This window comes from Pangasianodon hypophthalmus, chromosome 22 (genome assembly GCF_027358585.1).
Source record: "Pangasianodon hypophthalmus isolate fPanHyp1 chromosome 22, fPanHyp1.pri, whole genome shotgun sequence".
Lineage (NCBI taxonomy): Eukaryota > Metazoa > Chordata > Actinopteri > Siluriformes > Pangasiidae > Pangasianodon > Pangasianodon hypophthalmus.
The window spans coordinates 20,852,409-20,879,908 of NC_069731.1; the positions used below are offsets into that span (position 1 = coordinate 20,852,409).

General features: G+C 46.0%; 1 protein-coding gene across 4 annotated transcripts in view; it reads right to left on the reverse strand.

Annotated features, from left to right (window-relative positions):
- Positions 1-5,827: 5,827 nt before the first annotated feature.
- The window catches only part of stag1b (stromal antigen 1b), a 26,134-nt gene continuing 4,461 nt past the window's right edge, over positions 5,828-27,500 (reverse strand). The window contains exons 2-34 of one of the 4 annotated variants that reach the window (XM_034298046.2): positions 23,565-23,751; positions 23,288-23,408; positions 22,506-22,643; positions 22,224-22,320; positions 21,800-21,876; positions 21,518-21,722; positions 20,185-20,336; positions 20,009-20,082; positions 19,791-19,914; positions 19,585-19,683; positions 19,410-19,489; positions 18,817-18,924; positions 18,570-18,684; positions 17,618-17,735; positions 17,377-17,480; positions 17,188-17,280; positions 16,513-16,602; positions 15,477-15,680; positions 15,018-15,088; positions 14,826-14,913; positions 14,662-14,742; positions 14,466-14,558; positions 14,071-14,245; positions 12,634-12,773; positions 12,446-12,547; positions 11,994-12,142; positions 11,751-11,879; positions 11,342-11,547; positions 10,557-10,734; positions 9,451-9,564; positions 7,434-7,548; positions 7,251-7,331; positions 5,828-7,022 (exon numbers count right to left, since the gene is read on the reverse strand). In XM_034298046.2, coding sequence (XP_034153937.1) covers positions 6,999-7,022; positions 7,251-7,331; positions 7,434-7,548; positions 9,451-9,564; positions 10,557-10,734; positions 11,342-11,547; positions 11,751-11,879; positions 11,994-12,142; positions 12,446-12,547; positions 12,634-12,773; positions 14,071-14,245; positions 14,466-14,558; positions 14,662-14,742; positions 14,826-14,913; positions 15,018-15,088; positions 15,477-15,680; positions 16,513-16,602; positions 17,188-17,280; positions 17,377-17,480; positions 17,618-17,735; positions 18,570-18,684; positions 18,817-18,924; positions 19,410-19,489; positions 19,585-19,683; positions 19,791-19,914; positions 20,009-20,082; positions 20,185-20,336; positions 21,518-21,722; positions 21,800-21,876; positions 22,224-22,320; positions 22,506-22,643; positions 23,288-23,408; positions 23,565-23,593 — 3,774 coding nt within the window. In that variant the 5' untranslated portion in view covers positions 23,594-23,751 and the 3' untranslated portion in view covers positions 5,828-6,998. Of the gene's footprint in view, positions 7,023-7,250; positions 7,332-7,433; positions 7,549-9,450; positions 9,565-10,556; positions 10,738-11,341; positions 11,548-11,750; positions 11,880-11,993; positions 12,143-12,445; positions 12,548-12,633; positions 12,774-14,070; positions 14,246-14,465; positions 14,559-14,661; positions 14,743-14,825; positions 14,914-15,017; positions 15,089-15,476; positions 15,681-16,512; positions 16,603-17,187; positions 17,281-17,376; positions 17,481-17,617; positions 17,736-18,569; positions 18,685-18,816; positions 18,925-19,409; positions 19,490-19,584; positions 19,684-19,790; positions 19,915-20,008; positions 20,083-20,184; positions 20,337-21,517; positions 21,723-21,799; positions 21,877-22,223; positions 22,321-22,505; positions 22,647-23,287; positions 23,409-23,564; positions 23,752-27,500 lie in introns of all 4 variants that reach the window. The other 3 variants (XM_034298045.2, XM_034298044.2, XM_034298043.2) reach the window with 3 other exon arrangements.

A 27,500-nucleotide genomic window follows, 5' to 3' on the forward strand; every position in this document is an offset into this window, starting at 1 on the left:
ACACACACACAGCTGTCTCTCTCTCACACACACACACACACACACACACACACTGCTCTCTCTCTCTCTCTCTCACACACACACACACAGCTCTCTCTCTCTCTCTCACACACACACACACACACACACTGCTGTCTCTCTCTCTCACACACACACACACACACACACACACTGCTCTCTCTCTCTCTCTCTCACACACACACACACAGCTCTCTCTCTCTCTCACACACACACACACACACACACACTGCTGTCTCTCTCTCTCACACACACACACACACACACACACACACACACTGCTCTCTCTCTCTCTCTCTCACACACACACACACAGCTCTCTCTCTCTCTCACACACACACACACACACACACTGCTCTCTCTCTCTCTCTCACACACACACACACACACCACACTGCTCTCTCTCTCTCTCACACACACACACACACTCACACAGCTCTCTCTCTCTCTCTCACACACACACTCACACAGCTCTCTCTCTCTCTCACACACACACACAGCTCTCTCTCTCTCTCACACACACACACACACACACACTGCTGTCTCTCTCTCTCACACACACACACACACTGCTGTCTCTCTCTCTCTCACACACACACACACTGCTGTCTCTCTCTCTCTCTCTCTCTCTCTCACACACACACACTGCTGTCTCTCTCTCTCTCTCTCTCTCTCACACACACACACACACACACACTGCTGTCTCTCTCTCTCACACACACACACACACACACTGCTGTCTCTCTCTCTCTCTCTCACACACACACACACTGCTGTCTCTCTCTCTCTCACACACACACACACACTGCTGTCTCTCTCTCTCTCACACACACACACACACTGCTGTCTCTCTCTCTCTCTCTCACACACACACACACTGCTGTCTCTCTCTCTCTCTCTCTCACACACACACACACACACACTGCTGTCTCTCTCTCACACACACACACACACACACAGCTCTCTCTCTCTCTCACACACACACAGCTCTCTCTCTCTCTCTCACACACACACACACACACACACACACACTGCTGTCTCTCTCTCTCTCACACACACACACACTGCTGTCTCTCTCTCTCTCTCACACACACACACACACACTGCTGTCTCTCTCTCACACACACACACACACACACACAGCTCTCTCTCTCTCACACACACACACACACACACACACACACACACACACACACACACTGCTGTCTCTCTCTCTCTCTCTCACACACACACACACACACACACACACACACTGCTGTCTCTCTCTCTCTCTCTCTCACACACACACACACACACACACACTGCTGTCTCTCTCTCTCTCACACACACACACACAGCTCTCTCTCTCTCTCTCACACACACACACACACACAGCTCTCTCTCTCTCTCTCTCACACACACACACACACACACACACTGCTGTCTCTCTCTCTCACACACACACACACACACACACTGCTGTCTCTCTCTCTCTCACACACACACACACACACACACACTGCTCTCTCTCTCTCTCTCTCACACACACACACACAGCTCTCTCTCTCTCTCTCACACACACACACACACACACTGCTGTCTCTCTCTCTCTCTCACACACACACACACACAGCTCTCTCTCTCTCTCACACACACACACACACACACACACACACTGCTGTCTCTCTCTCTCACACACACACACACACACACACACACTGCTGTCTCTCTCTCACACACACACACACACACACACACACACTGCTCTCTCTCTCTCTCTCTCACACACACACACACAGCTCTCTCTCTCTCTCTCACACACACACACACACACACACTGCTGTCTCTCTCTCTCACACACACACACACACACACACACACACACTGCTCTCTCTCTCTCTCTCTCACACACACACACACAGCTCTCTCTCTCTCTCACACACACACACACACACACACTGCTGTCTCTCTCTCTCACACACACACACACACACACACACACACACACACTGCTCTCTCTCTCTCTCTCACACACACACACACACAGCTCTCTCTCTCTCTCACACACACACACACACACACACTGCTCTCTCTCTCTCTCTCACACACACACACACACACCACACTGCTCTCTCTCTCTCTCACACACACACACACACTCACACAGCTCTCTCTCTCTCTCTCACACACACACTCACACAGCTCTCTCTCTCTCTCACACACACACACACAGCTCTCTCTCTCTCTCACACACACACACACACACACACTGCTGTCTCTCTCTCTCTCACACACACACACACTGCTGTCTCTCTCTCTCTCTCACACACACACACTGCTGTCTCTCTCTCTCTCTCTCTCTCTCTCACACACACACACTGCTGTCTCTCTCTCTCACACACACACACACACACACACTGCTGTCTCTCTCTCTCACACACACACACACACACACTGCTGTCTCTCTCTCTCTCTCTCACACACACACACACTGCTGTCTCTCTCTCTCTCACACACACACACACACTGCTGTCTCTCTCTCTCTCACACACACACACACACTGCTGTCTCTCTCTCTCTCTCTCACACACACACACACACACTGCTGTCTCTCTCTCTCTCTCTCTCTCACACACACACACACACAGCTCTCTCTCTCTCTCTCTCTCACACACACACACACACTGCTGTCTCTCTCTCTCTCTCTCTCTCACACACACACACACACACACACACACACACACACACACACAGCTCTCTCTCTCTCACACACACACACACACAGCTCTCTCTCTCTCACACACACACACACACACACACACACACACACACACACACAGCTCTCTCTCTCTCACACACACACACACACACACAGCTCTCTCTCTCTCTCACACACACACACACACACACACACACAGCTCTCTCTCTCTCACACACACAGCTCTCTCTCACACACACACACACACAGCTCTCTCTCTCTCACACACACACACACACACAGCTCTCTCTCTCTCACACACACAGCTCGCTCTCTCACACACACACACACACACAGCTCTCTCTCTCACACACACACACAGCTCTCTCTCTCACACACACACACACACACAGCTCTCTCTCTCACACACACACACACACACACACACACACACACACACACACACACACACACTGCTGTCTCTCTCTCTCTCTCACACACACACACTGCTGTCTCTCTCTCTCACACACACACACACACACACACACTGCTGTCTCTCTCTCTCACACACACACACACACACACTGCTGTCTCTCTCTCACACACACACACACTGCTGTCTCTCTCTCTCACACACACACCACACTGCTCTCTCTCTCTCTCTCACACACACACACACTCACACAGCTCTCTCTCTCTCTCACACACACACACACACACACTGCTGTCTCTCTCTCTCTCTCTCTCTCTCTCTCTCTCTCACACACACACACACACACACACTGCTGTCTCTCTCTCTCTCTCTCACACACACACACACACACACACACACTGCTGTCTCTCTCTCTCTCACACACACACACACACACTGCTGTCTCTCTCTCTCTCTCTCTCTCTCACACACACTGCTGTCTCTCTCTCTCTCTCTCTCACACACACACTGCTGTCTCTCTCTCTCTCACACACACACACACTGCTGTCTCTCTCTCTCTCACACACACACAGCTCTCTCTCTCTCTCTCACACACACACACTGCTGTCTCTCTCTCTCTCACACACACACACACACACACACACACTGCTGTCTCTCTCTCACACACACACACACACACACAGCTCTCTCTCTCTCACACACACACACACACAGCTCTCTCTCTCTCACACACACACTGCTGTCTCTCTCTCTCTCACACACACACACACACACTGCTGTCTCTCTCTCTCTCTCACACACACAGCTCTCTCTCTCTCTCTCTCTCACACACACACACTGCTGTCTCTCTCTCTCTCTCTCTCTCACACACACACACACACACTGCTGTCTCTCTCTCTCTCTCACACACACAGCTCTCTCTCTCTCTCTCTCACACACACACACACTGCTGTCTCTCTCTCTCTCACACACACACACACACTGCTGTCTCTCTCTCTCTCTCACACACACACACACTGCTGTCTCTCTCTCTCTCTCTCTCACACACACACAGCTCTCTCTCTCTCTCTCACACACACACACACTGCTGTCTCTCTCTCTCACACACACACAGCTCTCTCTCTCTCTCTCACACACACACACACACACACACACACAGCTCTCTCTCTCACACACACACACACACACACACACTGCTCTCTCTCTCTCACACACACACAGCTCTCTCTCTCTCTCACACACACACACACACAGCTCTCTCTCTCTCTCTCACACACACACACACACACACACACTGCTCTCTCTCTCACACACACACACACACAGCTCTCTCTCTCTCTCACACACACACACACACACACACACACACACACACTGCTGTCTCTCTCTCTCACACACACACACACACTGCTGTCTCTCTCTCTCACACACACACACACACACACTGCTGTCTCTCTCTCTCTCACACACACACACACACACACTGCTGTCTCTCTCTCTCTCACACACACACACACACACACACTGCTGTCTCTCTCTCTCACACACACACACACACACACACAGCTCTCTCTCTCTCTCTCACACACACACACACACACACACACTGCTGTCTCTCTCTCACACTGCTCTCTCTCTCTCTCACACACACACACACACACACACACACACACACACTGCTGTCTCTCTCTCTCTCACACACACACACACTGCTGTCTCTCTCTCTCACACACACACACACACACACTGCTGTCTCTCTCTCACACACACACACACACACACACACACACTGCTGTCTCTCTCTCACACACACACACACCACACTGCTCTCTCTCTCTCTCTCTCTCTCACACACACACACACTCACACAGCTCTCTCTCTCTCACACACACACACACACACACACACACACACACACACACACACACACTGCTGTCTCTCTCTCTCTCTCTCACACACACACACTGCTGTCTCTCTCTCTCTCACTCTCTCTCACACACACACTGCTGTCTCTCTCTCTCTCTCTCACACACACTGCTGTCTCTCTCTCACACACACACACTGCTGTCTCTCTCTCTCTCACACACACACACACTGCTGTCTCTCTCTCTCTCTCTCACACACACACACACACACTGCTGTCTCTCTCTCTCACACACACACACACTGCTGTCTCTCTCTCTCACACACACACAGCTCTCTCTCTCTCTCTCTCACACACACACTGCTGTCTCTCTCTCTCACACACACACACACACTGCTGTCTCTCTCTCTCTCACACACACACACACACTGCTGTCTCTCTCTCTCACACACACACACACACAGCTGTCTCTCTCTCTCTCTCTCACACACACACACACTGCTGTCTCTCTCTCTCTCACACACACACACACTGCTGTCTCTCTCTCTCACACACACACACTGCTGTCTCTCTCTCTCTCTCTCTCTCACACACACACACTGCTGTCTCTCTCTCTCTCTCACACACACTGCTGTCTCTCTCTCTCACACACACACACACACACACTGCTGTCTCTCTCTCTCACACACACACTGCTGTCTCTCTCTCTCTCTCTCTCTCACACACACACACTGCTGTCTCTCTCTCTCTCTCTCTCTCACACACACACACACACACACACTGCTCTCTCTCTCTCTTCTTTACACAGCAGATTAAACCCCACAGAGGAGCAGAGTGTTTATGAATAATCCATTTTATTAAAATGTATTTTGTTTGTACTGAACAACACTGAAACAAAATGTAGATTTCTACATAAAATCTATTTGACCGATACTCCAAGCAGGGTGTCAGGAGAACAACGTCCTGAAAATACGAACCGGGTTTCAACCCTGAACAAGTAAAAACCGACTGAATTTTAATTTTAATGCACAGTTTCTACATTTCACTGAACATGATCTCAGTTTGGAACTAAATTAAAAACAGCGTACATTAGATTCTGACCTGGATGTGAATTTACGCTTAAAGTCTGGGGACATACAACAAAATATGGAGGCAAAAAACAAACACTTAGATTTTGTGGCAAATTTACTGAAATGAAAATACTTTTAAATACCTTTATTTAAAGATAAAAATGTGGAATGAATGTGTGACGTGTGTGTGTGTGTGAGACGTGTAAAACAGTAGTGTGATCTATAGGCACCGTCCTAACCAGGCGTCTGACTCTGTAGTGACACGACATCGAGTCCAAATGAAGCGTGATGCACTTTCACACCCGAGACGTCGCGTCCCAGTCCATAATGCAGACACACAGCACCGTGTAAATGTGCTACAGCGGGGACGTGACTCACAGAAAGTCTCTCATTAAATCTGAATCCTTCACAGAGAGAAATGAAATGTACTAAAAATGTAAAGTGGCGAGTCGTTTAGATCCTGCGTGAAGGAAACTGGAGCAGTTAGAGTGTAAACACTGCAGTCTGGATCTGGAACATTCCACACTCCTCTGTGTGCGTGTGTGTGTGTGTGTGTGTGTGTGTGTGTGTGTGTGTGTGTAGAGTTCCACATGAGAACACTGATCATACACAAACATACAGTATGTACACGACCGATTCACACAGTCTCATCTAAACTGTGTTAAAATACACAAAGGGCTTGATTTAAAAACAAAAATTTTACGGGGACAAAAAAATTGATGTTCTACGTTTATCAAAAACAGAGAAGATGGACATTGACACAGCGCTTTTCACTGACACTCAGTACGATCATCTGTGAGTGGATCAGAGAAAAGCATGTCAGTCTTTTTTGCTTGAAAATATTGTTGAACTTGTGATTTTTAAAACACGTTGGCTTCGCTTGACTGAAGAACAGCGTCGCTGGTTGTGATTCTCCACCGAAGTTACACATCTGCTTCAAAACATCTGCATACCAAATCCCTGTGAACGCATAAAATATAACAATATAACATTTACCGCTAAGTACAGCACGAGTCGCCACGGTGCACCTGCGGAATCACACCGAGGGAAAGACATTATCTTCTTGTGTCAGTAAAGTCCATTATTTAATTATTATTAAATACAGATGTTATGCTGTTAAACTCTCTTCATCTTTAAGCTGCATTTCCTCCTGGCACTAATGTTCTAATTTATTATAATATTACTCACCGAATCGTCTTCTATAATTGCCGTAGAGTCAAAAAAGTCCGGTCTGAGTTCGGCTCGCTCGCGTCTGTTTCTCGATGGCGGCTGAGATGAAAATATTAATAAAGTTAATCATAAAAAGGAAACTGATTTCCAAACCTGCTCATAACCCCAGATCCACTGATGAGGTCTTAGTGAATGTCTCACCAGATCTATCACCATGGTGTCCTCAAACTCCTCATTCATGTCCTCCAACTGTCCACGCGATGACATCATCACATCCTCGAAGATGGGCTCGGCGTCGTCCTCCATCAAGCCCCGTCTGAAACAAAGCACGCGCAGAGTTCACGGTTTAAAGCCGGGCCTGTGAGGAGAACACCCGGGCCCAGATCCGCTTCAGGACACGGAGCGGGTTAGACTGAGACCTGCAGGAGTCTGTGCTGCGCTGTGTAACATTACTCGCTAACAACGCTAATCGCTAATAACATTACTCACTAACAACGCTAATCGCTAATAACATTACTCGCTAACAACGCTAATCGCTAATAACATTACTCGCTAACAACGCTAATCGCTAATAACATTACTCACTAACAACGCTAATCGCTAATAACATTACTCGCTAACAACGCTAATCGCTAATAACATTACTCACTAACAACGCTAATCGCTAATAACATTACTCACTAACAACGCTAATCGCTAATAACATTACTCGCTAACAACGCTAATCGCTAATAACATTACTCGCTAACAACGCTAATCGCTAATAACATTACTCGCTAACAACGCTAATCGCTAATAACATTACTCGCTAACAACGCTAATCGCTAATAACATTACTCGCTAACAACGCTAATCGCTAATAACATTACTCGCTAACAACGCTAATCGCTAATAACATTACTCGCTAACAACGCTAATCGCTAATAACATTACTCACTAACAACGCTAATCGCTAATAACATTACTCGCTAACAACGCTAATCGCTAATAACATTACTCGCTAACAACACTAATCGCTAATAACATTACTCACTAACAACGCTAATCGCTAATAACATTACTCACTAACAACGCTAATCGCTAATAACATTACTCACTAACAACGCTAATCGCTAATAACATTACTCACTAACAACGCTAATCGCTAATAACATTACTCACTAACAACGCTAATCGCTAATAACATTACTCACTAACAACGCTAATCGCTAATAACATTACTCGCTAACAACGCTAATCGCTAATAACATTACTCACTAACAACGCTAATCGCTAATAACATTACTCACTAACAATGCTAATCGCTAATAACATTACTCACTAACAACGCTAATCGCTAATAACATTACTCGCTAACAACACTAATCGCTAATAACATTACTCACTAACAACGCTAATCGCTAATAACATTACTCACTAACAACGCTAATCGCTAATAACATTACTCACTAACAACGCTAATCGCTAATAACATTACTCACTAACAATGCTAATCGCTAATAACATTACTCACTAACAATGCTAATCGCTAACAACGCTAATCGCTAATAACATTACTCACTAACAACGCTAATCGCTAATAACATTACTCGCTAACAACGCTAATCACTAATAACATTACTCACTAACAACGCTAATCGCTAATAACATTACTCACTAACAATGCTAATCGCTAATAACATTACTCACTAACAACGCTAATCGCTAATAACATTACTCGCTAACAACACTAATCACTAATAACATTACTCACTAACAATGCTAATCGCTAATAACATTACTCACTAACAACGCTAATCGCTAATAACATTACTCACTAACAATGCTAATCGCTAATAACATTACTCACTAACAATGCTAATCGCTAACAACGCTAATCGCTAATAACATTACTCACTAACAATGCTAATCGCTAATAACATTACTCACTAACAATGCTAATCGCTAACAACGCTAATCGCTAATAACATTACTCACTAACAATGCTAATCGCTAATAACATTACTCACTAACAATGCTAATCGCTAACAACGCTAATCGCTAATAACATTACTCACTAACAATGCTAATCGCTAATAACATTACTCACTAACAATGCTAATCGCTAACAACGCTAATCGCTAATAACATTACTCACTAACAATGCTAATCGCTAACAATGCTAATCGCTATTAACGCTAATCGCTAATGTCTGAGCTGAAACCCTAACAGCACTCACACTTGCTGCCGTACGCCTCCACTCCGCGCCTTCATGTAGTTCATTCCTCCTCTCTCTTTCCTGTTCACCTCCTCCATCTTCTGCTGGTCCAACCATGACATCTGCATCTGTGGACTGACACACACACACACACACACACACACACACACACACAGACACACACAGACACACACACACACACACACACACACACACAGACACAGACACAGACACACACACAGACACACACACAGACACACACAGACACACACACACAGACACACACACACACACACACAGAGACACACACACAGAGACACACACACACACACAGACACAGACACAGACACACACACACACACACACAGAGACACACACACAGAGACACACACACAGAGACACACACACACACACAGACACAGACACAGACACAGACACACACACACACACACACACACACACACACACACAGAGACACACACAGAGACACACACACAGACACAGACACACACACAGACACAGACACACACACAGACACACACACAGACACACACACACAGACACACACACACACACAGAGACACACACACACACACACACACAGACACAGACACACACACAGACACACAGAGACACAGACACACACACAGACACACACACACAGACACACACACAGACACACACACAGACACACACACAGACACACACACACACACACAGACAGACACAAACAATTGATTAATTATCAAAGGATTATGGTTCACTTGTCTGTGTGTGTGTGTGTGTGTGTAGCAGGTGTGTGTGTGTGTGTAGCAGGTGTGTGTGTGTGTGTAGCAGGTGTGTGTGTGTGTGTGTGTGTGTGTAGCAGGTGTGTGTGTGTGTGTGTGTGTAGCAGGTGTGTGTGTGTGTAGCAGGTGTGTGTGTGTGTGTAGCAGGTGTGTGTGTGTGTGTGTAGCAGGTGTGTGTGTGTGTAGCAGGTGTGTGTGTGTAGCAGGTGTGTGTGTGTGTGTGTAGCAGGTGTGTGTGTGTGTAGCAGGTGTGTGTGTGTGTGTGTAGCAGGTGTGTGTGTGTGTGTGTGTGTGTGTAGCAGGTGTGTGTGTGTGTGTGTGTGTGTAGCAGGTGTGTACTTGTGAATGTAGTCGGGTTCGGAGCCGGGCTCAGACGAGTCCTGGTCAGGGACGTGCTCTGCTGCTTGGCGTGGGTTCTCCCTCAACACGGTGGAGGTGAGCTGCGGCGTCTGCAGACCTCCGGGAGTCTGAATGGTGTCGTTACGCATCACCCAGGAGCCGTCCACGCTCTCGTCTGCTGCTACACACACACACACACACACACAATCATACACACAATCATACACACATTATATATAATAAATATAAACATTAGCGGTGTTTTTCTAAGACGGAGCAGTTTATTACAGGGAAGGCGATGAAGCTGAAGGTCTGTATAAAGCGCTGAAGCGTCTGAAAGGCTCGTGAACGTCCTCATAAATAATCACGTGCCCAATTTTGCATGTTTATAGTGTTTATTTTGCATGTTTATAGTGTTTATAATAACTTCCTAGCAGCTGATTGCGCTTGAAAGTGATCATGGTAGTCCTTTCTAATGCTAATGCTGGTTAGCAAGCTAAGGCTAGGTTCTAGGGGGCGGAGCTTTGTGTACATGGGCAGGAATAGGGGCGGGCTCAAGTAGGAAAATATAAATAAATAAATAAATGAAATTCAAATCTTATTTAACTCCATCTATTTAAACATTAGAGACATAAACTGACAAATCTTACAAATGCACCTTTAAAGAGTTAAACAGTTAAAGGTTCATGAATATAACATGAGCATGTTAATAAATATTAATATTCTCATTAATATTCTAATGAGTTAAAGGACTAGGACAGGCCGTGTATGCAGTCACGCCTCACCGTCGGTGCGTTTCTTGTGTAGCGGCGGTCGGCCCCTCTTGCTGCGTACGGTGCTGGCTCGGCTCGTCGTGCTGCCCGTCGTCACGGACATGCGGTCCTCATCGCCTCCCGTTAGCAGAGAGTTCCTGTAGGCGATCAGCGGCAACCACACGTCCTCCCTCCGCTCCATCATGTACTCCGTCATGAACTTCTCCAGGTACGAGTGGCTGTGACACACCAGAGGACGGTGAGAGCATGTATACGCACACACGCACGCACACGCACGCACACACACACACACACGCACGCACACGCACGCGCACACACACGCACGCGCACACACACGCACGCGCACACACACGCACGCGCACACACACGCACACACGCACACACACGCACCAATATTCTCATCACTGCTGTTCAGACTTACACAGTCTTTTTATCCTGACGGAGGAGTTTAGAGGAGAACTCGCACAACACTTCCAGGAAAGCCAGGTTAGGAGGAGGATACTCTGCTCCTTTAGGGTTCGGAAACTTGAACGCAAAGTCGATTCCATCTCTGAAAACATCACACGCAGACTCACTCTTTAGAACACACAGCTTTTTGTAAAAAAGCTTGATCTATAGAGGAATAATTAAAAATAAATTGTTGTGATGATGCAGAAGAGCTCACTTGTGCAAAGTCGCTACGGCCTCTCTGGTTTTGATTTGGTCCAGTCCGAAAGTCAGAGCGAAGCGGCGAGCCAGCTCTTTAATGCCACTCACATGGGAAGAGGTTCGGTCCAGGTTTGGCCCCTGATCCTGCACGAGCTCATTAAAGAGCTGAGAGCAGGCGGGAGAAGGCACAGAAAGAAAAAGAGTGTAATTAGGACACAAGAGACACACAGGCGCTTGTACACTGCTGTGGGTTGGTTAGCGAGTTACCCCACTGACAGGGAGAGACGGGGCAAAAACATCACACTGTGGCACTTCACACTTTCACAATACACCACGTGTACCATGACATTTACGCTCGCTGAGATTCAGTAATGAAAATGCATAAAAAACTTTTAAACATTTAAAACTGTGCAAGTAGAAGCCTCATTTCCAAAAAGAAGTAAACGAAAGTAAACTTTAATAACTCACCTGCTGCAAACTGAGTATGAGCGTTTTGGCACACTGGATCTTATCCGTCTGTCTGGTCTTACTCAGGGTCTCCTTGATGATGTCACCATAATCATTATAGTACTGAAGAAGAAAAGTCAACAGGATGCATAAATAACCTCAGCAGCCAGAATACGTCTTAAAGCAATACCACGAGTGACGTACTGTACCTTCATATAGTGTTTAAAGATGTCTGCTGCTGCGGGCATGTCCACGATGTCGTAAATGATGAGCTTACTGAAAGCAGCCAGCAGATTCCTCCTCTTGTGTAAAGCCTCGATTTTATTTGCTTCATCTTCCTCATCACCCTCTAACACACACACACACACACACACACACACACAATTCAAGGGTGTGATAAGCAAGTAATGAACACTGAGTGTGTGTTTAAAATACTGAGTGACGGGGTGGTGTGATAATTTTCCTCTAACAGCACGTCCCCAAGTGTTTTATTCTATTCTAGTGGACAGAGAGAAGAGGACAGGGAGAGGAGGAGAGAGAGAGGAGGAGAGAGAGAGGAGGAGAGGGAGAAGAGGAGAGGGAGAGGAGGAGAGGGAGAAGAGGACAGGGAGAGGAGGAGAGGGAGAAGAGGAGAGGGAGAGGAGGAGAGGGAGAGGAGGAGAGGGAGAAGAGGAGAGGGAGAGGAGGACAGAGAGAGGAGGAGAGGGAGAAGAGGAGAGGGAGAAGAGGACAGGGAGAAGAGGAGAGGGAGAGGAGGAGAGGGAGAGGAGGAGAGGGAGAGGAGGACAGAGAGAGAAGGAGCGGAAGAAGAGGAGAGGGAGAAGAGGAGAGGGAGAGGAGGACAGGGAGAAGAGGACAGGGAGAGGAGGAGAGGGAGAGGAGGAGAGGGAGAAGAGGAGAGGGAGAGGACAGGGAGAAGAGGAGAGGGAGAAGAGGAGAGGGAGAAGAGGACAGAGAGAAGAGGAGAGGGAGAAGAGGACAGGGAGAAGAGGAGAGGGAGAGGAGGAGAGGGAGAAGAGGACAGGGAGAAGAGGACAGGGAGAAGAGGAGAGGGAGAGGAGGAGAGGGAGAGGAGGACAGGGAGAAGAGGACAGGGAGAGAAGGAGCGGAAGAAGAGGAGAGGGAGAAGAGGAGAGGGAGAGGAGGACAGGGAGAAGAGGACAGGGAGAGGAGGAGAGGGAGAGGAGGAGAGGGAGAAGAGGAGAGGGAGAGGACAGGGAGAAGAGGAGAGGGAGAAGAGGAGAGGGAGAAGAGGACAGGGAGAAGAGGACAGAGAGAAGAGGAGAGGGAGAGGAGGACAGAGAGAAGAGGAGAGGGAGAGGAGGACAGGGAGAAGAGGAGAGGGAGAGGAGGAGAGGGAGAAGAGGACAGGGAGAAGAGGACAGAGAGAAGAGGACAGAGAGAAGAGGAGAGGGAGAGGAGGACAGGGAGAAGAGGACAGAGAGAAGAGGACAGGGAGAAGAGGAGAGGGAGAAGAGGACAGGGAGAAGAGGACAGGGAGAGGAGGACAGGGAGAAGAGGACAGAGAGAAGAGGAGAGGGAGAGGAGGAGAGGGAGAAGAGGACAGGGAGAAGAGGAGAGGGAGAAGAGGAGAGGGAGAAGAGGAGAGGGAGAAGAGGACAGGGAGAAGAGGACAGGACACACACCCATGCTCTGGTTCTCGTCGTCCTGGTCGATAAAGACGTGATCGAGGACGAAGCTGAGCAGCTCACTCTGCAGCGTGTTGTCAGGATTGAACACCAGCGGCTGCAGGGCCTCTCTGCTCCCTGTGGTCAGCTGGTGACTGAAGATCATCAGCAGGTCACACAGCAGCATGAACGCCTGTGAACACACAACAAGGCCCTGTGAATGAGCTGTTGCTATAGAAACGATAACGTATTAGAATGAGTGCGTTCATATAAACCTGTGATTTGCAGCTGCGCTACTGTCAGAGCTGCTGTTATAGAAAACTAATCAACAGCTTCTGACCAATCACAGTCCAGAATTCAACAGCGCTGTGGAATAAAGTGGTTAAACGTTTAACCTCCTGAGCTGCTCTCACCTGTTCTTTAACAGGAGTGTTCACGTTCGACAGACACTGCTGACACACGGCCAAGAACGACTTCACCACTCTTCTCAGAGCGAGAAGATCATCCTGAGAAAGAGGAGAACACACACACACACACACACAGCTTTGTTTTCTGTACCTGTCTTAAACACATCAGTAACATCAGAGCTACTCGAAATGATCAGTGTACCTTGGATGGAGAACCCTCGGTGATGCGCACCAGCTGCCACAGGATGGAGTAATGAGAACACTGAAGAGCCTGCACTGCAATCTGAACACAGAGACGCTACATCACTGCACTGACACGTCAACACGTGAACAACCTGCGAGCTGATCACTCACGCAGCCTCGTACCTGCTCTGGCATCGAGCCCTGCTCTATCCCCATCTTCAGCAACCGGTAGCAGTTTTTAAACAAGTCCCATTTCGTTAGGTCGTGAGCACTGATGTGATGAAAGGAGGATTAGTGCACGCTGAATCAGTTTTACAGATAAAACAGATAAATAAATTGAGGAAAACATTTTAAAAGAAAGCGCACGTGTCTTACTTATGGAAAGCAGTGAGTTTCTTCAGGGATGAGAGAACACTGTAGATGTCATCATCATCAGCTTCATCGCCCTGAGGAAACACCAGAAAACTTTAACTTCAGTGTGCAATAATCAGTATACTCACTACAAATTATTAGATTATCTAATCTACCTACAGCATATATAACAAATCTCACTATCTTTTATCTACATCACTGAGTGAGCGGTACTGTAACCAGGTACCGGTGCCGAATTTGGTTCCCCTTTCAGCAGGACACTAAGCGAGCCGAACAGGGCCGTGTGGGCGGAGCTATAAACAGTGCAAACCGAGCTCTTTTATAATCTGTAATACGTTTCATGCAGGAGTAAGAAGGAAACGTCACAATTTTATTATTAAATAAATTAAATTATTCATACACAGGAATGAGTTCCTGTCACTGACGGCGTAGAGGAACGTCCCTGCGTGTCTGTGAGCTCACCTCCTGCAGAAGGTCCTCCACAGAGTGGTTGAAGCGGTCGGAGAGCTCGTCGATGAGCTGGCTGCGGGCGATGTCCACGCGGTTCATGATGGTGTACTCCTCACTGCACAGGATGCTGTACGTCTTACTGCACGCCTCCAAAACCTCCGTCTCCGTGTGCTTCTCCACCACCAGCTTGATCTGCTTCAGCAGGGCGTCTAGATGCTGAGCAACACACACACACACACACACACACACACACACACACACACACACACACACACGGTTTATTTTAACACAAAGTGTTTCCCCACATCTGAGTGTGTTAGAGATTCACTAAATGGTGTGCATCACTGTGAGATGTTCGTGTGACATAAACACAGTCAGATGACGATCAGTCCACACGTTATTCACTTTACAAGTCACATGACCCCCGTTTCTCAAACACCAATTTGCATTAAAGTTGTTGTGAGGCTGATTAGCATAACCTGTATTGACCTGACACTTGCTTTTCCCAGTGCATTGTGGGATTGAGTGTGGAATTGTGGGAGCGCATTGTGTGCTGGATATTTTCTGGACAGTTTACTCTTGAAAAACTAAAATCAGCATCTGGTATGTAGTGATGTTTAAAAGTAACGCGCATCACTGCGATGCACCTCGATGCTGTAATATATTGCGAGCTTCTCACCCTGAATTCGACGACACGCTGCACTACACACATCAGCCGAGGCACAATCTGGTAGAGCAGTTTTTACTAGGCTGAGTAATATTAATTAATTAATATTTTTATAATCGGAAATGCGCGGATACTTGGAACTCTAAAGAAACTGAGCAAACTAAAGCCATGGAGTAACTCTCCTGCTGTAAGTAAATAAAGACGCTGGTGATGCGATGTGAGGACAGAACGCCACAGCTCTCAGCTCTCAGCCGAAACAACAGCCGGCTTTTTGTCGAGAGCACAAACAGGATGTGAAGTGAATAGCGTGTGGTTTAAAGCGTGCAGTGAAGCCTCTGCTCCATGCAGCACAGACTCTGTAAATGAAACCGTATACAAAACCTTTTCCATTCGGCCGGAGCTGTACACCTCCAGGTCAAAATACTGAGGGATCTGCAGGAGGTTGGCCACTTTCTCAGCGTCCGCCTGATACTGCACAGAGCCAGAGACAAGAAACCTACATGAACAGAGCTGGAACGTCCTGCAACCTTTACAGTTAGGATAGATACGCCATTCAAAAACACTGGCACCCTGGTATCAGAATCCTATAAGCACAGGTAAAGCTAAACATGATTACCTTAATGCACTTAGCACTTAAATAATAAGAGTAGTGATCATGTTTCAATAATATAAAGATAATTAAGAAATGATTTTGAGAATTATATACAAATTGTATACAAGAAATAAATATATGCGGTACATACACTCAGAATAACTACACACCAGGAACAGGGTACATACCTGTGAACAGGTGTGTGTCTATATCCAAGATATTATTTTAATTTAAAATACTATTTTGTTATTCAATAAAAATATTTGCTGTAATTGTATGACTGCAAAAGACACTCTATACACCTGTGTGCTTCTGACTTTGTGGGAACAGTTTGGGGAAGAAGCACATACGGGTGTGATGGTCAGGGGTGCACATACTTTCGGCCATACTGTGTACTAAAAACACGGTGAAGGTTTGTGAACAGGTATGCGGTCATTATTTTTCACCAGTATGCGGAAACACACCTTTGACAGCAGCATGGGCAGTGCGATGATGAAGTGCTCAGTCAGTTTGTTCTTATCATCAATCTGTGTTTTCTTTTCTTTAGCAGTGAGAACCTGAGGAGTCACAGCGCAACACATCACGTTAACGGCACACGAAAATCCACGCAACACAAATTCAGCACATTAGAACGGCGCAGCAGGAGCGCGTACCCTCTTCCCCGTTCCCCGGCCCACAGGGGGGTGAGCCTCGGCCGCCTGCCTGATGGTGCACACCATTAACTCAATCAGAGCGCTCTCATGTCTGTCTCCCAGCACTGAAACCACACAGCACGAGATTATAAACACAGCAACACACCAGCTGATGATAAAGCAGAGAGAGAGAGAGAGAGAGAGTGTGTGTGTGTGTGTGTGTGTGTGTGTGAGAGAGAGTGTGTGTAGTCAGTGCTGTTACCTTCCTCTCCCTGTACCGGTTCCTCCAGCAGCAGCTCGATCATACAATCCCAGTCCTTCAGCAGCTCCTGAGAGCTGTCCCACAGACTGTCCACCAGATACGCTGCATGCTCATGAAGCTGAACACACACACGCACACACGCGCACACACACACGCACACGCACACGCGCACGCGCACACGCACACACACACGCACACGCACACGCGCACGCGCACACACACACAAAAAATGTCTCATTGAAAAGAAAAAGTAAACTGAATAAATGGCACTTTTAGCCTATATATTGTGACATCTACTATACACCTGCATTATTTTTTATTCAGAATAAACAGGACGTTTCACTGTGCGCATCGCTCCGCTCGTCTGCGCGCATCGCTCTGCTCGTCTGCGCTCGCCACATCGCCTCGAAACGGTTACTTCAGCAGAGTTAAGGCAAACGATAGTTTTTGTGAATAGAACCTCTGACTTAAAATAAGGAAGCTCGTCAGATGAAGATGAGAAGGAAGAAGGGTCGCCAGTTTTACTGGAAGCTCCTTTAACCGGAATGTACAAATGTACAAACAGAACATTTGGCCGTATTGTGCCTGAAATGTCACTTACTCGATATTAATTTCTTGTTTATAGAACAGTTGTATAAAAGCAACACCACGCTCGCGCAGCTACAGTGAAGGTGCTGATATTCAGTATAACTGCACTCCTGTTTAATTAACACCTCTCCCTCCTGTCCTGTGTTTGTAAGATATAAAGATGTTTATATTATCTACTTTAATACGAAACTCAGCAGGGACTGCGTGATGGTGTGAAAACCTTTAACCCTACACTGACACGCACACGTATGCTAGTCTCTTGTGGTGATTAACTCACGATGCAGAGATGAAACTGTTGCGTAAATGTGTTTTGAATGAAAGATTAGAGACCATTTTGAGACATAATGCAGGTCACGTCTCTCACCTCGCTCTCGAGGAAGAAGAGCACCAGCATTCTGATGAGGTTGCCATTAGGGCTGTTCCTGCCGCGGCGTTTAGCCAGAGCCTCCTCCGCCTGCGGGTCGTGTCGACTGAACAGCCTGCAGGTAAACAACAAACAACGTCCATCACTGACTGCGCAGCTGCTTAACCTGGCTGTGGTTCCTGCGTTAATGTCACTGTACGAAGCAAAACTAGAACTAGAATAGAAATAATCCCACATGTTTACTCACTTCCTGTGGAGGAATTCTCCTGCAGCCACGGCTACGGGCCGATGGGCGGAGTAGACCAGGTGATAGACATTCTCACAGTCTTCATTAGAGAGAGCGTCCTCACTGCCACTGCAACACACACACACACACACACACGCACGCACGCACGCACACACGCACACGTCTCGGTGAGACACAACAGCTAGGCTCACTGAGGTCAAACTAAATCACTACCTGATTAAACAACTTCCTAATTTATAAAAATTTAACTGAAAGACTAAGACTATTTACTGTGTGTATCACAACACAAACACACACTACAACACAATCTGCATGTGTGTATTTGTATCATGGAGCGCGCTGGGTTCAAAGGGAAAGTTAAACTGTGGAAATGAGGAAAGCTGTGTACAGATAAAAAACTACTGATTTAATGCATTAGTCATTAAGGAGAGCGACACGGAGCAGGAACTCTTCTGCTTGTCTTCTGTTCTATACGAATTAAACGTAACATGCATTCAAATCGATATTTTACAGTCCAGACTCGAAAACGATGAATGCATTTATTTCACAAACAATCATCAGTGAGCGTGAGAGATAAAATAAATGAAACTCACTGCAGGATCAGAGTGACGAGCCGAATCGCCTCCACTGCTACATCGTACTCTTTATCTAGAGTCATGGACACAATACGGTCCTGAAGGGAAGAGAAAAATAAAAACCGTGTAAATGCTGAAAGTGGGGGGTTTGTGTGTGACGGTTACAGGCAGGTAAAGGTGACGCGAGTCTGACCTTAAAGCGGTTAGTGAAGAGCTCCAGTTTGGGGAAAAGGCCGCGGTTTGTGTAGAGCGTCTGAAGTGCTTTGAGACACTTGAGTCGAACTTCTCCTTGCTGTAAAAGAGCAAAGGCTTTACACACTCTCACTCTCTCACACTCCTCCCTCAGGGGTTACCACCACCCTCATGTTTATCTGAGTGTGAGTCTTCATGTTCACTCACCCGGTCGTGTAGCGTCCAGCCCACATACTTAAGATAGCTGTCATTGAGAAAGGCGTCGCTGTACAGCTTCATCCACACGCCGATCTCCTCAATGCAGATCGCTCTGATCTCAGCAATCGCATCTCTAATTAAAAAAAAGGGAGAAACCTTTGCAATGACATTTAAAAATCAGGAGTAAATAATGATTAATAAATACGATCTCTGAATCTAACACACACCTGTAGCGATGGACGAAAATTCCTTTGAAGATGGAGTTCATCATGTTCTCGATCTCATCCTGGTTCTCTTGCAGCTGGAAGATGTTTTAAACGGGTTAAACACACTTTCTGATAAAACAGATTTATAAAGATGACGATGAAGATGATGATGATGATGAAGAAGATGATGCCTGTACCTCCTTCCTCTTCTCCAGCAGCAGCTCCAGCTTGTCTGTGGCTCTTTTCCCAGCGACTTTGTTCCTCTCGGCCTCGTACTGTCTCTGTGTGTTGTCCTGGTTGATGCTGAGGTTCAGCGCCACGTTCACCAGCGCCGTCATCAGCTTCATCGCTGCGGGTGAAAGAAGCGCCGCTGAATAACATCACAGAGTGTTTAGGGCTAAACGACAACGATACTGAGCTATAACCGTGTGAGCGTCTCCTACTGAAAATACAAATTTCAGAAAAATCTAAATATCCACAGTTTTAAAATGACATTTTTTAAATACCTTTCTGTTCCATCTTCACTATTTTCAGTCAGAATCTTTTATAAATCTCTTAAAGCTTAAAGTTTATTTTTTAGTCTTAATGTTATTAATGCGATGTGTGAATGCCTTTGATGGCGTAATGATTTTCTGGGATTTGGTGGTTACTGACGTTACGCTTACGGGTGATTTCACAACAAGACTCTCCACAGAGCGAATCTTCACAGGAGGAAGGGCCACAATGCGTCACAGGCTCTTAACACATTAAAGGGTTTAGACTTTTTAATCTACAAATCTATGGTTTCTATGGATAAATATATAATGTTTTTAATTAGAATTGGTTAAATTTTTGTGTCTTATTGTTCTGATATTTGTATAGGGAAAGAGACGTAGTAGGAGGTTATTGCTTAAATTCTGCTACAGGGTGAATTACAGTCATGAGCTGAACTTCTGGATAATTTAAGGCTCCCTGTCCTACTTTTACCTAGTTAGGGGTTTGACATTTATTATGTTTGTGGTTTTGCACTGTTCATATTCCACATTTTTATAGCAGCTTTGAGTTGAGAATGGCGCTGTGCAAACTCATCAATTTAATTTACGCTTTTCTCAAACAGAGGACACCCAAAGAACAGAGAACGTGGGACTAGACGCCTACACACGTGCACACAAACCAACGGTACACAGTTACATTAAACACAAACAGCCATGTTTAAACACTGCAACCTAATTAAACACAAAGTTTAAACACTGCAACCTAATTAAACACAAAGTTTAAACACTGCAACCTAATTAAACACAAAGTTTAAACACTGCAACCTAGCATGAAGAGATCCAGGTTTTCAATCAGGATTATTATTATTATTATTATTATTATCATTATTATTATTATTATTATTACCATCATCATCATAAAATCATAGCAGGAGTCGGCATGAAATTCACCCATGAAAAGGGTGGAAGTGTGTGTGTGTGTGTGTGTGTGTGTGTGTGTGTGGTATGAGTGCACATTGAGCTGAAGGTCAGAGGTCAGAGGTCGAAGATGACTGACCTGCGAGGGTGGAGGTGTGTCTGAAGGCTCGGACCTGCGAGTCGGACAGGCCGGTGAGGAGCGAGATGACCGTGTCCATCATGTACTCGTCATAGATGATGCTGTACTGACACTGCCGGATCAGAACACCGATGAACTCACAGAAGTTATAGCGGAACTTCTTCCACTGAGGCCCGGCGATGGTGAGCGGGTAATCGCCGCTATCCTGAAACGCAACAGCGTGTGAAGCTTATAAAAACCCCGGGAAAAGGATTTATCCCTGCACACTCGCGGAAAACATACCTCATCAAACTCCTCTGTCATCTTCCTGATGATTTCTGCATTCTGCATATTCCTAAACATCTCGATTCTTACAGTACCTGAAATTAAATAAACAGCAACGTCAAAGATTAGAGGATAAACCACAGCTCTCAGCAGGGTGCGTCTTGTTTACTCAGTGTACAGAGCAGAACGCTGGGTAGCACAACGCTTCTGAAACGTGGCTGAGCTAGCGAGGAACTCGCACATCAGCGCAGCAGACACCTGGACGACATTAACGAGGTTTCAGGGTCAATGAAACATCTGAAGCATCTGTCTGAGAAACAACTTTATCCAGTAAACACGGAGAGCACTGACTACACTCATATTCCTCTCTCCTGATGAGACAGCATGGCAGAATTTTAATCCGCACCAACACAGTGAGAACATTTTTTTCCTTTTTTTTTACCTTTACAGCCAGAGCACTGTATGAAGAAGTTGATGAGATCCAGAAGAGCCATATCTCTGTCCTGCTTGTACGACTCGATCCAGTCATCAACAACGGACTGCAAATCACCACATGAAGAGGAGACATCATTAGAGGAACGATCACAGCAGTGTTACACATAAATCTTTTAAAGTAAGTTAGCGGGACATGATCGAGTGCGTCGCTGCCGGTCCAGCGTCAGTGTTACAGGTGCAGTAATGTTTATAAAGTCTGCGGTACATACGGAACAGATGTGTGAGTTACCTGCATGGCGCTCTTGCCCAGTTTGACGACCTCAAACAGTGTAGTGGGGTCTCCTCCGTCCCCGTTCTGCTGCGCCATGCCATTCGGCCTCCTGCCCCCCTTGTCTACTGGAGACTTACGAGCTTTCTTACTGGCTGCCTGCTGAACGAACACAAACATAACCGTGTTTCACGCGCCAGGCCTTTCCACGGTACACACTCATCCTGCGTATGAACTGAACCCCGGGGCACGACAGACAACAGAGCAGAGCACGGAAGATTTAATACTCATTTATATTATTATTATTATTATTATTTATCGTCCTACTTCACACTAATGTTGCAGCGCCGCCACACACACACCCACGCACACACACACACACGCCTAATCCTCCGTTCACACCAGTGAGAAATGAAGTGAGTGATCACTGTTCGTTACATACGCGTGACACTGAGACATGATTTCAGTGAAAGATTTTCCCAACTCTATACAAAATAAGCCTAAGCAACGAATAAAAGCAATTGTCTCAAATTATTTCCTCAGACCAATAATACGGCGCGTGTGGTCCGGTGTTTCTTCAGTTCCCTCTTACTGTCCGATATCAAAAATGGAAGAAAAACCTAAAATCGTGGTTTAATCTTCTCCTGTCACATACAACACATGATGCTAAGACATGCACACAGTAGAGTGTAGTAACGATACTGAGAGTAATAACAATAAAAGTTATAATGATGATAATAAGAGTAGTGTTATTATAATATACAGTGTGTGTGTGTGTGCGTGTGCGCGTGTGCGTGTCATACCGGGGGTCTTCCTGGCCGTCCTCTCTTCTTCTTCCCTTTTCCCTCTCCAGTGTCCTCCAGCTCACTGACACTCAGACTCAGACTCACCGTGTCTCCCTGTCCAGACTCATTAGACGAGTCCCTGCACACAATAAACACACAATAAACACACAATAAACACACAATAAACACACACACACACACACACACACACTCTATCAGTCTACATACAACATCGAGCACACGCCTTCCATCGGCTGCTTCTGCATTTCAGATCTCTCTGTAGAGCTGTACTTACTGTAAAACGGGGAACTCCGAGTTAATCATCGTGGCTCTGTGGTGAGTAAAGCAGGTTTAATCGCAGACACTTGTTCCAGAGCAGGAGCGAGGCCGACACACACTGCCTCCTGCTTCAGCCGAGCTTCAGTGAAACAATTCAGTCAGAAGAGTGAGTGAAGACCTCCATCCACTCACACCACATCAACCTGCACACACACAACACCAAAGCACTGAAGCGTATGTTAAAAACATATATTTATAATATATATACACTGAATAAACTGAACCATTAACACTTTAGGAACACCATCTGGACATTTCGGGAACTGCAACCAGAAAACGTGGCACATGAAAGTGTAATGATCAGTATAAACTTATTTCAGTACTCAGCGTAAATACAAACATTTATATTTTATATTAAACAAAGCGAATAGGTTTTTACTGCAATTTCACACATTTACAGTCGGAGTTAAAGTGAACACTGCTGATTGGACACAATCAGACTGAAAAACAAACTGAGATTTAAAACTTTGTAATTTTTGAAAATTAAGTTCTCACAGCAATTTTATGTCTCATTAGCTATTTAACATTTTGTAGTGTTGAATGTTTTCAAATGCTATATTTAAAGATTTAATGATAACAATAGATAATGAATTAGATTTAGAAATAGATTTAACGAATTAAAAAAAGCAGTTGTTTCAGTTTAATACTTAAGTGATGCAGTTTGCAGAAAGTTTTTCTACAATATATCGTGCAGTTTGACTGAGCTTGTGCCTGTCTGTCTTTAGCAACTTAAAGGTTATACATTGTCCTGATTTTATACATTGTCCTTTTTATTGTTCAAAGCAACAGGGATAAGTAATTAGTTTAAAAATAACACACACAAAATATAAAACTAATCGTCTTCTCAGTAATAACAAGCTGCATAAAGCAAAAATAAAGCATAACTACTCTGAATAACTAACTAACTAACTAACTAAACCATGGGCCGCAATTATATTCTCAAAAGCTGACATGAAAAAGAAAAACAAATATGTAAAAACAAAACAAATTAATATATAAAATGAAATAAAAAGAATTCAGTAACATGTAACAGCCACTAGGGGCAGTGCAAGTTAAAGCTCAGGATGAAGAACAGACTCACACCTGAATCAGAAAAGATAAAACCTACTTATGATTAAACTGAGCTAATGATATTTGTGGAGAATTTTTTGGAAAATATAATTCAGCTGTTTTTGACGTCCTGCGGCACTGACAGCATGTCGGGTGTGTAATACTGCAGGTGGACAGTAGGGGGCACACCGAGCATGGAGTTTCACTGTTGCTGTGGAAACACATGAACCCAGAGCGTCTGTGGAGACTTGGTCTGCTTGTTAACTGAGAGCTTGGTGAGGGTGAAGCGAGGCCGGATTATTTTAAGGCAGAGTGAGAGGAAGAGGAAGAGAAGGTTCCTCTACAGACGAGTTCAGACACACAGACAGCCGTCGCTCAGCCTGAGGTCAGTGTGGATCTGACACTAGATGGCTCTCCACCTCCAGTGGAACAAGAGAAGGAGACCAGCCATTCCCTGAACACACACACACACACACACACACACACACACACACACACAGACGCGCCTTTCCTATCGGGTAAACACTGCTTGTGTAAAATAAATGCATGTGAGTCACTACAGCAGGTTACTGCAGGCCGAGTAAAAACACACACTCGCACAAAGAACTGCAGAATCAGACGAAAACAGATGGAAATAACAGAATATAAAATCTCTTTGTGTGTGTGTGTGTGTGTGTGTGTGTGTTCCCTTCCCCCACCAGTGTAATATTATGGCCGAGGCAGTCTGGGCTCCTGTATGCACAGCCGACTGACACCTGATCCTGAATCAGTGCATCACAAATACTACACAGGAAATGAAGAACAATGCACCGGTTAAGCAACAGAAAGCACCTCATTTACATTACAGTGCAGTTCCCACACTACAGAGCCTACAGATCAGTGCTAGGGTGAAACCACGGTACGTTATCTTCAGCTCTGTGCTGCTGCAGTCGCGGACTAAAATCTCACTTCATAAAAGAATTCTTTAGTCATGAGTTGAGGTTGTTGGTGTTAGAGCACATAGTGTGACTGATTTAATGCAACTGCGACCAACGACAAAGTGTGTGTGAGTGTGTGTGTGTGTGTGTGTGTGAGAAATCTGTGATTAAAGTCTCAGAGTGTGAGCGCTGCTACGAAGCTCGTCTAAAATCCACCAATAGGAGGACGGCGAGCTCACGGCGCAGCTACAGATACGGTAGCGGCGATGGAGAAGCGTAAAGGAAACTCTAATGCACAGAAAAACCTCCTCATTACCTCCAGCTCACTGTGAAGAACGTGTGTGTTTCTGCTCGAGCTGATTTCAGGATCACGCTGATTGATGACGTAAACAGCGTCGTACGCAGTAACGCTCTTTAATTAACTGCAGGTCTATCGTTAGAGGATCTTCAGCGTATAATGTGAGATGGAGAACACGCTCTCACAGTCTGTTATAGAATTCACAACAGAGTTTATCAGGATCTCGTACAGTGTGACGAGGAATCGTCTTAAAACACACCTCTGAAATCACACACAGTAAAACCGGGGTTAGAATAAAAAAGCCTCTCTAAGGCCTTTTACAGCCTGTGGTTAAGTGTGACTCAGTGGAGAGAATAAAGCGGTGCATTATTAATGTTCGCGTCGTGAATTAGTACATTTACATGCTGCTATTAACGGCAGCTACATAAACATATAACGCGCTACAGAGACGTGCGGGAGTCAGTCAGGAGCAGCTGCTCAGATTCATCACTGACGCACTGGTGCTCATTTATTCTCATCCACAAACTAATCCAGCTGCTCAGCTACTCCAGAATGGCAGCCACACACCGCAACACAACGCAACACAACGCAACACAACACAACGCAACACACCGCAACACAACACAACGCAACACACCGCAACACAACACAACACAACACACCGCAACACACCGCAACACAGCACACCGCAACGCAACACACCGCAACAACGCAACACACCGCAACACAACGCAACACAACGCAACACACCGCAACACAACGCAACACACCGCAACACAACACACCGCAACACAGCACAACGCAACGCAACACACCGCAACAACGCAACACACCGCAACACAACAACGCAACACACTACAACATACTGCGACACAACACAACGCAACACAACGTATTACAACATACCGCGACACAACGCAACACAACACAACACACTACAACATACTGCGACACAACACAACACACCGCAACACAACGCAACACACCGCAACACAACAACGCAACACATTACAACATACCGCGACACAACACAACACACCGCGACACAACACATTACAACATACCGCGACACAACAACACAACACATTACAACATACCGCGACACAACACACCGCAACACAACACAACACACCGCGACACAACAACACAACACATTACAACATACCGCGACACAACACACCGCAACACAACACAACACACCGCGACACAACACAACACAACATACCGCGACACAACACACCGCAACACAACACATTACAACATACCGCGACACAACGCAACACACCGCAACACTACGACACAACACACTGCAACACAACGTGACACTCCCTGTGACACTCCCTGTGACACTCCCTGTGGCACTCCCTGTGGCACTCCCTGTGACACTCCCTGTGACACTCCCTGTGGCACTCCCTGTGGCACTCCCTGTGGCACTCTGTTGATCTGACTTCTCGTCAGCTGACACGGCGTTGGAGGTGTGAAGCGTCTCTCGCTGTATGACTATGGAAGTCTACAAATATCTCAGAGCGTAACTTTAAGCCCGTGGCTGTTCTCATGGCCGTGTTTGTGAGAGCAATTACGAAGCCTGACATTTCCGGGGTTTTTTAAATGAAAACACGGCTCTTGA